Raw genomic sequence first — 14,658 nt, 5'->3', positions numbered from 1 at the left:
TTTAGGTTGAAATTCAAATTTGGACCGTTTTTTTTTTGGATTCGCGGATAAATAATATCTGCACCTTCAAAGGTTTGGTTTCATAAATACCGCTGCTCTTATATAATAACGCCTTAAGATAACTATGTTAAATTTATGATGCGCGTTTGACTTAAGGGAAATGGTAGTTAAGGCTAATCAAAGTTAAAAGTAAATTTGCCTAGTTAAAATTAAGTCGGGGCTAATTTGCTGTACGAGAGATTAGCAATATCTGGACCTTCAAGAGAGTGAACTCGTAATTTTGCTTTAAAACACACAAAGATGTAGTATGTTATAGTATGCGTAAATGGTAATTTTGACAAATTTAAATTAAATTTAACGTAATTTTAACAAGTGAAAGTAATTTAAATTAGATTTAGTTCCATATGTTAGGAAAAACGTACTTTCCGAAGTTGCAATCTCGGATTCTACATGTACATCGAAAAGGAATTTGAAACAGAGAAACGGTTGAGGAAGATTAGAGGTTCCGTTGTAATGCAACAGCTGTTAAGAAAGTAGGCCTCAAAGTGTGCATTCATAGAATTTGCTAGAAATAATAATTCCAGAAGAAATTTTTGTAAGTTGCCTTCATTATTATAGCACAATAATAGTAATTAATTACAACTTTTAAAAGTTAAATTACAACTCCGCTAGAAAAGTTTGTCTAAAAGTACGCGCTAGGTTTTTCAATATGTGTTACGACCTCATTTTTCCGAGCCACCATAGCTCAGTGGTTAGAGCACTGGTCTCGTAAACCAGGGGTCGTGAGTTCGAACCTCACTGGTGGCTTATATAAAAGTGGATGAAAGTTTTGCCAAATTTTACACGTGGAGGTTTTAAATTTCAACCTGCGAAGAATCCACCGTTGAAGAAAGTTGAGTATAACTACTTCAAATAAAATTTTTCAATATTTAAACTGTTATCCGTATGCATTTATCGGTGATTAGTTGATTACATCAGTGGCGTACATAATCGTGAATGATTTAGGTTATATAACTTTAATTTGTATAATAAATTAGCAGAAAAATACTCTAATTCTAATTTTCTTGAAACAGCTGTTGATTGACCTAAATTTTTTTTTTGGAAGATTCCGGAATAATACTTTAATATCATATAACTCACAAACGCAAGAATTTGCGAGGCCACCATAGCTCAGTGGTTAGAGCACTGGTCTTGTAAACCAGGGGTCGTGAGTTCGATCCTCACTGGTGGCTTACACTTTTGATACACTGATTGTTGAAATTAAATACCTTTATCCTACTGAATTATGTTAGTTTGGTTGATATTTTTATCGAATCCGGTCCAAATATGAATTAAATTTGCATACATCTCTGTTCTATATTCTCCTCTTGAGTAATAGATGTCTCTGTAATCGTATTGCTTTTTTTTTGGCGAATGTCGCTCTATAAACGTATGTCCACTTTTCTACTTGGTTTATTTACAGCCCTTTTTCAAACTAAAGCAGGAATTTGAGCAGACGACTATTTCAATTTATTTCAAAATCGCGGTCACATCCGTCTCGGCGCTGTAATTTTTAGGCGCTCATTTAAGCTTTACGTTGTTTATAGTTAGCTTTAAAGATTTAATTTCAAACATTGTAAGTATGATTAAATCAAATCGTAAATTATTCAATAGATAGTCCAAAGAATACGGTTTTTCTTAAGCCTGACATAAATATAACTTTTAGCAGTAACCGCTATAGACCATAAAACTTGAACTAGAAGAGGGGAAGAGACGGGGGGTAGACCATCAAACTCAAACTAGAAGAGGGGAAGAGACGGGGGTAGACCATCAAACTCAAACTAGAAGAGGGGAAGAGACGGGGGTAGACCATCAAACTCAAACTAGAAGAGGGGAAGAGACGGGGGTAGACCATCAAACTCAAACTAGAAGAGGGGAAGAGACGGGGGTAGATCATCAAACTCAAACTAGAAGAGGGGAAGAGACGGGGGTAGATCATCAAACTGAAACTAGAAGAGGGGAAGAGACGGCGGTAGACCATCAAACTCAAACTAGAAGAGGGGAAGAGACGGGGGTAGACCATAAAACTCAAACTAGAAAAGGGGAAGAGATGGCTATAGACCATAAAACTCAAACTAGAAGAGGGGAAGAGACGGGGGTAGAACTTTCCATTCCATCTCGCTTTTTAGCGCTTGCGCTGTAGACTTTTTGTATCATGAGCGGGCGCACAGCCAGCAATGACTCCACCCTCTCTTGTATGTCCCAATACATAGGGTTTTCTACCCCCTTGTAGAATAGGTCTATTGTAGGGCAGTGTTAACTTGCCAACTTGCAAGATAAGCCTTTGTTGGACTCGAGGGATAATTCTAATTTAATCCATACTCCAATAGACGTTAAGCCAAGATAAACACCATAATGGCGTTTGGATACATGCCATCGGAAGCTGCTAGGCTTGTTCTAGGTTATCTGAAAGAAACAAACTGCAACCTCACTGAAGAACAATTTCTCGAGGAAAGTGTTCATCTAAAAGAGTACTCACAATGCTTGCAAAGTGGTTATCGATACCCAACTTCAATTGAAGGATATTCACTCGCGGAAATATTAAGGAATTTCTATGTTTTGACCCACCTGAGTAAGTACTCCTCATTTTAAGTTCTTGGCATGTGCTTTAACTATGGTACAGTGATCTTAGTGTGAATATAGGTCTAGTGACATTAGTGTGAATATAGGTCTAGTGACATTAGTGTGAATATAGGTCTAGTGACATTAGTGTGAATATAGGTCTAGTGACATTAGTGTGAATATAGGTCTAGTGACATTAGTGTGAATATAGTTCTAGTTATATTAGTGTGAATGTAGGTCTAGTGACAGTGTGAATATAGTTCTAGTGACATTAGTGTGAATATAGGTCTAGTGACAGTGTGAATATAGTTCTAGTGACATTAGTGTGAATATAGTTCTAGTGACATTAGTGTGAATATAGTTCTAGTGACATTAGTGTGAATATAGTTCTAGTGACATTAGTGTGAATATAGGTCTAGTGACAGTGTGAATATAGGTCTAGTGACAGTGTGAATATAGTTCTAGTGACATTAGTGTGAATATAGTTCTAGTGACATTAGTGTGAATATAGGTCTAGTGACATTAGTGTGAATATAGGTCTAGTGACAGTGTGAATATAGTTCTAGTGACAGTGTGAATATAGTTCTAGTGACAGTGTGAATATAGTTCCAGTGACAATAGTGTGAATATAGTTCTAGTGACCATATTGGTAATAGTGTTCTAGTGACCATATTGGTAATAGTGTTCTAGTGACCATATTGGTAATAGTGTTCTAGTGACCATATTGGTAATAGTGTTCTAGTGACCATATTGGTAATAGTGTTCTAGTGACCATAGTGTTCATATTGTTCTTATGATCTTAGTGTTAATATTGTTCTTATGATCTTAGTGTTAATATTGTTCTTATGATCTTAGTATTAATATTGTTCTTATGATCTTAGTGTTAATATTGTTCTTATGATCTTAGTGTTAATATTGTTCTTATGATCTTAGTGTTAATATTGTTCTTATGATCTTAGTGTTAATATTGTTCTTATGATCTTAGTGCTAATATTGTTCTTATGATCTTAGTGTTAATATTGTTCTTATGATCTTAGTGCTAATATTGTTCTTATGATCTTAGTGTTAATATTGTTCTTATGATCTTAGTGCTAATATTTTTCTTATGATCTTAGTGTTAATATTTTTCTTATGATCTTAGTGTTAATATTTTCCTTATTATCTTAGTTCTAAAAGTGTTATAGTTATCTTAATGGTAATATTGTTCTGGTGATTTTAGTCTTAATATTGTGTTCGCGATCATAACGTAAACTTCAATTACTTTCTATTCCTTACAATAATATAACTGTAAACATAACAATGTTTTTCTCGTCGTAAACCGATTCTGGTTGATCAGTATAGTCATAAAATATATATCGTTCATACCTTTTATCGCAATCTTAGCACATATTGCTACAATACGAACTTTGATTTTTATTGACCAATAGGTAGTTGTTCCGAAGATGAGATTCATGATTTTCTCGATAACTTTATGCATATTTTGCCTAAATTACAACGTTTATTAAAATCTCGCGAAATTAAAAAAAGGAAAAATGTGAAATATTCCTCTAAAGGAGTATCAAAATCCTACAAAGAACGAAACAAAATCGGCAAACGTGTCAAAAACGTTATTTCCAAAACAATACCTTCTAGTCAATACAACAATACCTCAGTGATACCTCCGAGTTTTCCGCAAAATATTGCGTTTGGTGAAAATTCGGGGGCAAGTTGTTCTAATGAACAACAAACATTCGCGGACGCGTCTACCTTAGCGTCAAACAACGGATCTGCTGAAACTGTCGCGCAATCTCAAATACGAAACTCGCCAGTTCCTTTCAATTCGAGGTTGGAGAATCACGATTTAAGTAATGATCTCCAATTAGTTCAAACTCCCACTCAAGTTTCGCCAACTCCACATAAAAGTTACGAAAATGAATTGTCTTCACAATCGGTTGCGGAATCGTTGAAGGATAAACCGACCATCTCTAAAAACTCTAAAGATGTTCAGACGATTCCTGGATGTAGCGATGCTGCCGAAAATAATATCGGAGCTTCAGATATTCAAAATACAACAGTTAGAAGCGATTTTGCAACACCAAAACCGAAACCTACATATTTGCCAACAAATAGTCCTAGAAGAACGACGCCTTTGACTCCTGATACGCCAAACAAAAGACTTAGAACATGCGAAGTTTCTTCAAGTCCTTCTAGCCATACTCCTACTAGGACCAAGTCAAATTTGACCTTCACACCCAGTAAGATCTTTCCTCATTTTGCTGGCCATACACCAAGCAAAGCAAATAAGGCTTCGTTAAGCCACACGCCTGGTAGAACTGATTCAATGTTGCAAAACCGTTCACCATTGTCAAGCCACACGCCTGCTAGAACTGGTTCAATGTTGCAAAACCGTTCACCATTGTCAAGCCACACGCCTGGTAGAAATGATTCAATGTTGCAAAACCGTTCACCATTGTCAAGCCACACGCCTGCTAGAACTGATTCAATGTTGCAAAACCGTTCACCATTGTCAAGCCACACGCCTGGTAGAAATGATTCAATGTTGCAAAACCGCTCACCATTGTCAAGCCACACGCCTGGTAGAACTGATTCAATGTTGCAAAACCGTTCAGCATTGTCAAGCCACACGCCTGGTAGAACTGATTCAATGTTGCAAAACCGTTCACCATTGTCAAGCCACACGCCTGCTAGAACTGATTCAATGTTGCAAAACCGTTCACCATTGTCAAGCCACACGCCTGCTAGAACTGATTCAACGTTGCAAAGTCACACTCCTGGTAGAACTGATTCATTGTTGCAAAGCCTGACGCCAGGAAGAAATAGTTCACCATTTTCAAGCCACGCTCTGAATAGGACCAACGCAAATTCACCACACCAAACTCCTAAAACTTATGTGGATCTAACTGAAAAACAGAATGAAACTTTTAAAAATAATGAAGCTTCGAACCACACACCGAACATAACTAACGTAACCACAGTCGCAGAGTCCAATCCAATTCTAGTAAGTCACACCACAGTCGGAACTAGCTCAACACCACCACCAAACCACACACCTGATAGAAATAACCTTAACACCGGGACTAATTTAACTTCGCCATGCCACACACCGAGTCTATCTAAAACTAACCTCGCAAATGATAAAACAACACCTGAATTGAATCAAAACTCATCCAACCCTGTTACCTTAAGCGCGCCATCGAATTACACACCCAGCAGTAGCAGCAGCGTGAATCGAAATTTGGCAAATAACTTTGAAATTAAAACTATTATAATATCGTCAAACGATACCCTTAATGGACCTTTTACCATAAATCCAAAATCGAACGAAAATTCGCAAGGTTTCTCGACCGAACAAAATATTTCAAAAACCTCAACGAAAAACAGCGAGACTACCACGTCACATTCACCAATAACTTCGTCGAGTCCCATATCCAGTCCGCAATCGGTTACTTTTATATTATCCAGCGAACTTGCTACAACACCGGAAACATTTATTCCTCAAAATTGCTCCGTCCTTTCGAACAAAACCTCTAGTCCAATTCCTTTTGCCGTTCGGAGTTCGCCCCAATCGGTAAAGAACCCACACTCTATCGCAAACCACGAAAGAACAACCAAAGAAACTGGAACAAGTTCTGAAAATACCACTAAGAATATTGAAACTCCTTCGAAAGAGAATACGAATAAAAGTTGCGAAACTATTTCGTTATCGATGGATGAGACTATTAGAGTACCAAGCCCATCATTTCCAAATTTGACACTTGAAAATACGATGGATAAATTACCACCAACACCATTGAAGAGTCCGTTTTATTTAAGGCAACATTCACCGTTGGATTTTTCTAGAAGTAACTCTTCTCATGTGTTTCGTTCATTAAATAACGATTACGCTACGCCTGTCAATTCGGTTAAACCCGATTTGCCTTCGAGATATCCCGACGCCATATCGCCCAGGTACAATTTAGCTCAACAACGATCATCGCGAGTGACCTCGCTTACAACTCCGATTAAAGAGTTCCCACCACCCGACAATAGTTTTTTCTCACCCAGACGAAAAAAGTAAGAAATAATTAACGAAGATACGTAAGTACTTGGTAAGTAATTGGTTGTCTTTTAGTTTGATACCTAGACGTAGATTATTGGGTGCCTCGCCGTCCAGCAAAAAGACTGGAGGTGAGACGTCTGAGGTAGCGGCCTCGATGTCTCACGATGAACAGTTGAACTATAACGCCATGTTGGAGGAATTAGTTAATTACACGCCCTTAGTCGAGAAACTAACTGAAAATATTAATCAAGTAGTTTTCACAAATGAAAGCCCCAGTAAAGGCGATGAAGTTAGAAAAACTTTGGTAAGACTTAAATTTCATCCAGTTAAGTTAAATATTAAATTAAATATTATTATCTCAGGATATAAATCTCCCTGATTCGTTAGTGAAAGATATAATTGATAAAACTGAGTCGGATCCCGTATTTACCGAAATATTAAACATGTTTTTCGGTAAGAATTAGCTTCTACTTTTTAAAATTTCCCACAAAAGTTTAAAACGGAATAAATTAATTTTAAATAGATAAAACAGAATCTAGTCGCGATAGTTTCGATGTTACAAGTTGTATGGCGGATTTAGCCAATTCCGTTACGCTTCACAGAGGTGACGAAACTGACGTCGCAAATTGTGACGTTGAAAGTGAAACCTTCGATCAGAATGTTTCCAAAAATGATTCAAAAATAATTGAAGTTGAATCTTCAAAATCAACCATTAACATACCAGGCTTTATAACAAGTCAAGTAACGACCTCGAAGTGCTCAACATTGTTCGTTGAAAGTCACTCTGACGCCTTACAACCTGGTGTTTATGTAATCAGTAATTCAGAAAACGCGCTATTTAATCCATCTTCAACTGTCACGTTGACAAAAGTCGCGGAACAAATGCCATATCAGAACGCGGTTCTACCGTTAAATTCCACACCCGTTAGAGTTCTTGATCAACCTATAATGTCAACCGGATTTAACAACTCGCTTCCCTTACTTTTGAACGCAACGGCCGTTACGCCAATTAAAATTTCGATACCCGATTTGAATTTTTTTAACGTTTCAAATGGTAAGCGCTCGCTAAATGTTTACCAGCATTTTATTTACCGAGCTTTTTACGTTAAGGAACTATTGTTGGAATGCCGCAAGTTGTTTTAAATCAAAATTACACTTCGAGTTGTAATAATTTCCAAATTAACGAGATAAAACCCGATAATTTGAAGATTCCGACATCAAAACGATCTAGCGTATTAGCGAAACAAAGCAAAGATAAATTGCACGTCCGTGCCCTGACCTTTGATTCCGTTACATCGCCTAAACCTAAGCCTAAAAGAAGTAATTTAAGGTTCTTTTACGATAACTCATCGATTTATACTTTAATTTGTAATTTTTATCGCAGCTTCGAGTAGAACTGCTGCAAAATTAGATAAACCTACAAAACCGAAACCGGAGAAAGTAAAAACCCTTAAGAAAGATAAGGTATCATCTAGGGGCTCCGTCGTTTCTGCCCCTAACCCTAAGCCGACTGAAAATATTAACTCTACCGCGTCTAAACGTGGTGGTACACGAAAAAGTACCGATAGTTGTAGCGAAAAATTGAACTGTCGCGTTAAAGTTGTCTCTTCATTAACTATCGAGTCAAAGTCACAAACAACCCCTAAATCTGTCCTTCAAAGTTCGTCAAATGAACAAGCTCGAAATGATAAAGATATTGTAAATCATATTGACGAAACCCATGGAAACGATGATAAAGTTGTGGCCGCTGCGTTAGTGGCACTGGCCAGTAGGGCCCCGGAAGAAACGTCCGATTTGGACAAAGAACAGCAAATTTTAAAGAAAAGAAAAACCGGAGTAAGTTGGCTTTTTTTTTTCTTTTCTTATGAAACATTCATCGATTTTGGTTGGTCAATTGTTAAATGCGTCGGAAATATCGAAATTAATTCCAAAGTAAGGGGCATTTGTCTCGTAGTCTGATGCGCGTGTACTCTTTGTTTTCTATGTAACAGAGAAAGAAGAGTACAAAAATGTTAGAAAAAATGGATGTTGACAAGTTTTTGGAGAAAATTCATCCCAGTAATGACTGCCAAAAGAATTAGGAATGTATGAGATATTGATAGCTCTGTTAGTCATAAGCCTATCATATATCTCACGAAAAATGGTTCTTGTTACTGCTGATAGTCATAAGCAAGCCTATCAAATGTTTCACAAGATGTGAAACATGTTTTTCATAAGCCTATGACGTGAAACATGTTTTTTTATTACTGTTTTTCATAAGCCTATCATTTATCTCACTAAACATGTTATCCTTACTGCAGTTAGTCATAAGCCTATTATGTGAAACATGTTTTTTATTACTCCGTTTTTCATAAGCCTATCATTTATCTCACGAAACATGTTATTGTTATTGCAGTAACTCATAAGCCTATCATATGTTTCACAAGATAGTGTTCAATTTTTCATAAACTATCATATGTTTCATAATTTAAGAAACATGTAATAAAACCCCCATTGAAGGCAGGCACCCAATCAAACCCTTTACTTTTTCATTTAACAAAATACGGGTTTTTCAAAATTACTACTTTATTTCATGAAAAAAAAAAAAATAGTACAAATTAGAAAGTAGTAGTTCCAAGAAGTTATCATCGTTTTCTTTCTTTCTTCCATAAATAAACTGGTGCCGTTGTTTTTGTTCCATCCTTAATCTTTTTAACTTCTTCTTTCTTATTCTGTAATAAAAAATGTATTTTTAATAATAAAATAAACGCTGTGAGAATGTTGTCAAGAAGCGCTACTCAACACTCACAGCCAGTTGTTTTCGCAAAAACATCTTTCTATTTAGTAAAGCCAATTCTTTTTCTCTCGTAATTCTGTTCGTTAATTCCTTGTACCGCTGCTTTTTAACTTTCTTTATGCCCTGTGATTGTACTTAAGTTATTATTATCAGTCCTAAAACGGAAATGAGTAAAGTGTCAAGTATTACGTCAATGATTTCTTCATTTAGACGTTGAGATAAACTCATGTTTTTCAAAGTGTCTATTTTTGGTCTATTGTAAGTACGATCCAACAATGAAGGATGGGTGTTAAAATACTCAGCCAGATCCAATTTTTTTGCTGAAGTGTGAAAATTCTTAGTAATTCATGAACTATTTGAACTGTTAGACAATGTATGATACCTTGTTTCTTGTCATCAACAAATATGACGTGTTTATTCATGGTTCTATCTTCAGCATCGAGCATGTGAAGTTCAGATTGAAGCCTTTGGATTTTCTATTAGAAATTTTGTTTTAGGCCTAATTAGTTTAGGGATAAAAATAGGCTTAGATCTTACCTTAGATTCAATGCTTTGGCGATAAGTAATGTAATTTATATCCTGGGTTTGCATTAGTTTTAACTGCTCTGGTGTAAATTCCTCGGCTTTCTCTTTCTTATGATGTAACCCATCCTATCAAATTAATTAGGTTATTAGAGTTACCTGTAAGGAAATTTTTAAAACGAATCTGTACGCATTACCTCAACTTTAGAGTTAATCATGTGAAAATAATATTCATCTGGATTTCTGTTCGATGCTTTACGTTTTAAAGCTTTCAAAACCTTTTGTTTACGATGGAAATCACGTGCTCTATGTTTGTAATCTTTCTTCTTTTCTAAGAACCCGAGTTGTTTCCTACTTTCTGGCTATAAATGCAATTTACTTAGTAAAATTATGCGTAATTAAGTTAATTTTATCTTAAATAAGTTTTATTTTACACACTTGATGTCGTTCTTTATGTACGGTTTGATAAGCCTTTGCGGCATTTTTCAGAGACGACATGATTCTAGGCAAAAAGGCTAATTTTATTTCATAAACGTAATACAAAGAATTAAATTATTTAATTCTAAACATTCCAGACAAGTTTGGTTCTAAAAATAAACATTCCAAACACGTTTGCGTTTCAAAAACGTACTGAAACTTAACGCGACTCAGCACAACACGTGTTAAAAATTTATTCAAGTAAGCAAAAGCAAATAACAATACGAAAAGTTAGCAAGAATCACTAGCAGACTGCACCAAAAGCTTTTTGGCGTGAGCCAGGGCTGTAAATAAACCTTGGAAAAATTGGACAGAAGTATTTGAGCTTATCAATTATTCTCGGTAAAATGAAAGAAGTTTCTAATGAAAAATAAAATAAGTGTTATCAATAATTTGATAACAAATTGAGGCTACATCGTTTCTAATTTACCTAAACATTATCTTATCAAATACAAATAGGCCCTCTGAATTTCAGAAATCCCTTAAATGGCGGCAAACAGCCTGTCCAGTTTTGTGTAGTTTTTGGACCCTTATATTACTTCCTGTTGTTGATATTTTTGAAGTTTTTGTACGAAAAAAAAAATTATGCAAATGAGGGCGTGTGAAAATGTGCCAAAGCTCGTTGCTACATACCGGATTTAGGGAAAATAGAACGTAAAAATGTCGGCGGTTGATTCAAACGATAACGATGATTCCAAATCTTCGTACGAAGTTGATAAAGCGAAAAAGGCGAAAAGCAAACAATTATTTACAGTTTTCGACGCATTTTTCTCCGTTCTATCTCTATGTACATTTTTGGCCGACATCACCACGGGTTTGTAAACTAAATTAATTATATTTTACTTAATTACTTAATATAAATTTAAATTACAGACGCGATAGTATTGTCATTTTATTTCTACAAAGAGCATTGGGCATGGGCAATAATAACACTATCAGTTTTAGTTGTTACTAGCATCGTCATACATTTCTTTTCTATACGTTGGCATTACTCTGATGGCCAAGCTTCCTACAAATTATGTATTTTAAACTTCTTACAACTCGGTGTCATCTACAGGTTAGTTTAAACGCGTTTATTTAACTGAACACCTACAATGTTCCGAAATATCATACTTTTTTATTTAGATATTTGTCATTATTAAAAATCGGTTTTTCACTGAGACGAAATACTGATCCATATATAATTCAAAAATACTATCAAAGACACAGTGATTTATGCATGTTGAGACTGTTTGAGTGTTTTTTAGAGTCAGCCCCTCAAATTATCCTACAAATGTATATTATGCTCAGTACTGAAGATTGGAACCCTTGGACTGGTAAAATTTTACGTTAACGTTACAATTACAATTACATTAAAAAATGATAATTCCGTTTTATTTTTAAGGCATTTCAGTGGCAGTTTCGTTAATATCTTTAGCAGGAGGTATCGCCTCTTATAGTAAATCAATTCGTAACGCGATACCTCATAAAGAAAGACTTTCCTGGGTTGGATTGTTCTATCAAATGTTATGGAGGGCTGGAACATTGACATCCAGGATCGTTGCTTGCGTCCTTTGCGCTACCGCCCTCAAATCATGGTTTATATTAGTTTTATGTAAGTATAAATAGTACCGGCGGTACTTATTTAAACCCTTTGAACGAGTCTCTTTGTGTTTGATTTTAGTCACTCACTGGTTATTCATGACAATATGGGTTTTGTTTCAAAAAACGGATTTTTGCAAAAATCGTTGGGAAGAGAAAATATATAATTGCGTTGTTGGCGTCATTTATTGCTTTTGCTTTTTCAACTTGAAAGAGGGCTTCTCACGATTCAGGGTCACGACCTTCTACACTATTATCTTCATTGAAAATATTTGTTTTACCGTTTTGTATTATTGCGAAAATACAAAATTGTCACCCGCGTTTGCGACAACGTTCTTCCTAATTGTTATTTTATCCTTCATTGTTGGTGAGATTTTTAATATTTTTTTAACTTTTCCAAGAAGTAGGCCTATTATAGTTTAGTTTAATTAAATTAAATGTTAATTTAATTAAAGGCATCTTTAGTATGATGATTTATTACTGCTGGTTTCATCCCAAAGGACCAATTTTCGTTGGTTCCATAAAAACTCTAAAAACGTTAGATCACGTAAGATCGAATTTTTTAATCTGAAAATGTTATAAATATAGAGTGCTGTCAGTTGTGACGTCAGATCCAAGGTTAAACGTCATGAGTCTGCCTGCCTTTAGCAATGGGCGGCCATGACAGTTACCGTTTTTTCTTTATGGGAAAATAGCATGGGTGACGTCACACCGGCGCTTCTGACAGCACTCTATTACGCTTAATCCAAGAGAAATCGGCCCGCGCAGGTCCGGTGGGACGCCAGAAAATGGGGTTAGGAATAGAGTGCTGTCAGTTGTGACGTCAAATCCAAGGTTAAACGTCACGAGTCTGCCTTTAACAATGGGCGGCCATGACAGTTACCGTTTTTTCTTTATGGGGAAAACAGCATGGGTGACGTCACACCGGCGCTTCTGACAGCACTCTATGCACGGAAAATGGCCGCCATTCTCCCGATTATTCCACCCCCCCCCCTCATACCAGCGTCCCACCGGACCTAAGTCGTTCCACAGTTGGTGTGCCGATTACGCAATCCCCTCCAACATCCTTGTTATCACAAAAACGGATTTATGGGATAAGAACGTCGGAGTTAGCGAATTCACTCCCCATCCTCGCATACTTTATTGAGAAACTTCGTCTGCTTATATTTTGACTCCACCCACAAATTCTGTATATAGCTACTTCTAGAGATCGAATTTGTGGGTGGAGTCAAAATATAAGCAGATGAAGGTTCTCAATAAAGTATGCGAGGATGGTACTAGAGGCTAAAGCTATGATCCGACGTTCTTCCTACCATAAATCCGTTTTTGGTTATCATTAATCATATTTCGTTGTAATTTCTTCACTCAGGTAAGCCAAAAAGGAATATTTCTAGCAAATGGCTTACTTTCATTACGAACTTTAAAATTCTCATTTCCTGAGAAAAACTCTCGAATTCCCGTCCAAATGAGTATTTCAATAAAAGACTCCGCCGAACCTCCGGAAACTGAAACTTCCGTAACAGTTGTCGAATGCCCTTCCGAAATGGGTGTCGGTTTATTAGCGAACATCGATAAAAACCCCGTTTTACGTTGTTGGGGATTAGAAAACCATAGTTATCATTCGTTAGATTGTCTCGTTTTGGGTAACGTTTTCGAAGACAATTTTACTCACAGGACGGAAGTTTCGTCATATCGCGCTATAAACTATGGATTTAGATCGCAAGTAAGTGCCGGTGTTATGACAGTGACCAAAATTCACTGTTCGTGCTTAGTTTTATTTCGTAAGTTTGATCACGAGAAAGGTTTAATTAAAAAGAATAGTAATGTTAAGTTAACGGAAGTTCATAGCGAAAAAGGATCAGTGTGCCAAAGTGTTTAATTTACTTTTATTATTCGAGATAGGGTTGCCAATCAGGGAATTTTAATTGGAAAACGAGTCAGGGAATTTAAATTTTTAGTGTAGATTAATATATATAGGGTTTAAATTCCATTGTAACGAACTTCGGCAACCCTGTTCGGTGTTTTTTTCAGGGACCATAATTGTTTGTTCAATTATTAATATAATAAGTAATTAACTTGCTTTATAATGGGTATTATAATTTATATTCATTTTTAATGAGCTCTATCGTGTTTATTTTTAACCTAAAAAAAATTGGTTAAAATTACTAATTATTGATTAATAATTAATTAATATTATATACTCCCCCATTTTATTATTTCTATACATTTATACATCTTGTATATATACAACCACAAATTATTTTTCTAGCGTTAAATTTTAATGACAATAATTTTTGTAGAAATAGGACTAATATTTTAGAATAAATATACTTTTAAATAAATGTGTATGTAGCAGATCCTAGCTTTTACTATAGTAGTCTTATGTGTGAAATACACGGAGTGCCAATTCCTGATTGTATTTTTTACGTTAGCCTTATTTTAACGGTCTTTATAAAGTTTAGATTTAATTTACATTACATTATCTTTATTTTTATTAAAATATTTAGTTAATTTTTAATAAAAATTAATTCGTAGCAGAGCGTGGTTTCGATCCACGGACCTCTGGGTTATGGGCCCAGCACGCTTCCACTGCGCCACTCTGCTTCTGTCAGTTTTCCGCCTAAATGTGGAGGTACTAGAGTGAGAGCTCGTACATAGAAAA

At 35.7% G+C, this 14,658-nt stretch overlaps 3 protein-coding genes and 2 non-coding genes across 5 annotated transcripts; 4 read left to right on the top strand and 1 right to left on the bottom strand.

The window, feature by feature from the left end:
* The first annotated feature begins 277 nt into the window (after positions 1–277).
* Positions 278–9,449, top strand: LOC149705043 (uncharacterized). Its single transcript, XM_089865211.1, has 9 exons — positions 278–1,615; positions 2,370–2,611; positions 4,029–6,654; positions 6,713–6,944; positions 7,003–7,093; positions 7,164–7,694; positions 7,751–7,960; positions 8,025–8,476; positions 8,632–9,449. The coding sequence occupies exons 2-9, from the start codon at positions 2,395–2,397 to the stop codon at positions 8,719–8,721; spliced, it is 4,449 nt and encodes a 1,482-aa protein (XP_089721337.1). The 5' UTR covers positions 278–1,615; positions 2,370–2,394; the 3' UTR covers positions 8,722–9,449.
* On the top strand, positions 735–807 carry TRNAT-CGU (transfer RNA threonine (anticodon CGU)). Its single transcript has one exon. It is a non-coding gene; the product is annotated as a tRNA-Thr (tRNA).
* On the top strand, positions 1,160–1,232 carry TRNAT-UGU (transfer RNA threonine (anticodon UGU)). The gene has a single exon. It is a non-coding gene; the product is annotated as a tRNA-Thr (tRNA).
* Positions 9,186–10,623, bottom strand: LOC149705042 (putative U3 small nucleolar RNA-associated protein 11). Its single transcript, XM_089865221.1, has 7 exons — positions 10,377–10,623; positions 10,136–10,300; positions 9,954–10,067; positions 9,799–9,892; positions 9,606–9,736; positions 9,429–9,539; positions 9,186–9,351 (listed from the first exon to the last, which is right to left on the bottom strand). Exons 1-7 carry the CDS (start codon positions 10,434–10,436, stop codon positions 9,265–9,267), a joined length of 762 nt encoding a protein of 253 aa, XP_089721347.1. The 5' UTR covers positions 10,437–10,623; the 3' UTR covers positions 9,186–9,264.
* Positions 10,624–10,783: 160 nt separating this feature from the next.
* LOC149705041 (XK-related protein 8-like) lies at positions 10,784–14,338 on the top strand. Its single transcript, XM_089865218.1, has 7 exons — positions 10,784–11,229; positions 11,289–11,472; positions 11,541–11,731; positions 11,800–12,009; positions 12,079–12,363; positions 12,452–12,543; positions 13,366–14,338. The coding sequence occupies exons 1-7, from the start codon at positions 11,076–11,078 to the stop codon at positions 13,873–13,875; spliced, it is 1,626 nt and encodes a 541-aa protein (XP_089721344.1). The 5' UTR covers positions 10,784–11,075; the 3' UTR covers positions 13,876–14,338.
* Positions 14,339–14,658: the final 320 nt, after the last annotated feature.

The sequence above is a fragment of the Phalangium opilio genome, unplaced genomic scaffold (genome assembly GCF_054372755.1).
Source record: "Phalangium opilio isolate 3A_F unplaced genomic scaffold, DU_Popi_V2 ptg000014l_1, whole genome shotgun sequence".
NCBI lineage: Eukaryota > Metazoa > Arthropoda > Arachnida > Opiliones > Phalangiidae > Phalangium > Phalangium opilio.
Note: the sequence above shows the minus strand (reverse complement) of the source record. Positions and strands in the feature narration are given on the sequence as shown.

Excerpts from the sequence above, each read along its gene's own strand:
- LOC149705043 (XM_089865211.1), top strand. The coding sequence starts at position 2,395 with ATGGCGTTTGGATACATGCCATCGGAAGCTGCTAGGCTTGTTCTAGGT. Across the intron at positions 6,945-7,002 it reads ATGAAGTTAGAAAAACTTTG|GATATAAATCTCCCTGATTC; the intron begins GTAAGACTTAAA and ends TTATTATCTCAG. Across the intron at positions 7,961-8,024 it reads TAAACCTAAGCCTAAAAGAA|CTTCGAGTAGAACTGCTGCA; the intron begins GTAATTTAAGGT and ends TTTTTATCGCAG.
- LOC149705042 (XM_089865221.1), bottom strand. The coding sequence starts at position 10,436 with ATGTCGTCTCTGAAAAATGCCGCAAAGGCTTATCAAACCGTACATAAA. Across the intron at positions 9,737-9,798 it reads TGTTGATGACAAGAAACAAG|CAAAAAAATTGGATCTGGCT; the intron begins GTATCATACATT and ends TTCACACTTCAG. Across the intron at positions 9,540-9,605 it reads TAAATGAAGAAATCATTGAC|GGCATAAAGAAAGTTAAAAA; the intron begins GTAATACTTGAC and ends GTACAATCACAG.
- LOC149705041 (XM_089865218.1), top strand. The coding sequence starts at position 11,076 with ATGTCGGCGGTTGATTCAAACGATAACGATGATTCCAAATCTTCGTAC. Across the intron at positions 11,230-11,288 it reads TTTGGCCGACATCACCACGG|ACGCGATAGTATTGTCATTT; the intron begins GTTTGTAAACTA and ends TTTAAATTACAG. Across the intron at positions 12,364-12,451 it reads TATTTTATCCTTCATTGTTG|GCATCTTTAGTATGATGATT; the intron begins GTGAGATTTTTA and ends ATTTAATTAAAG.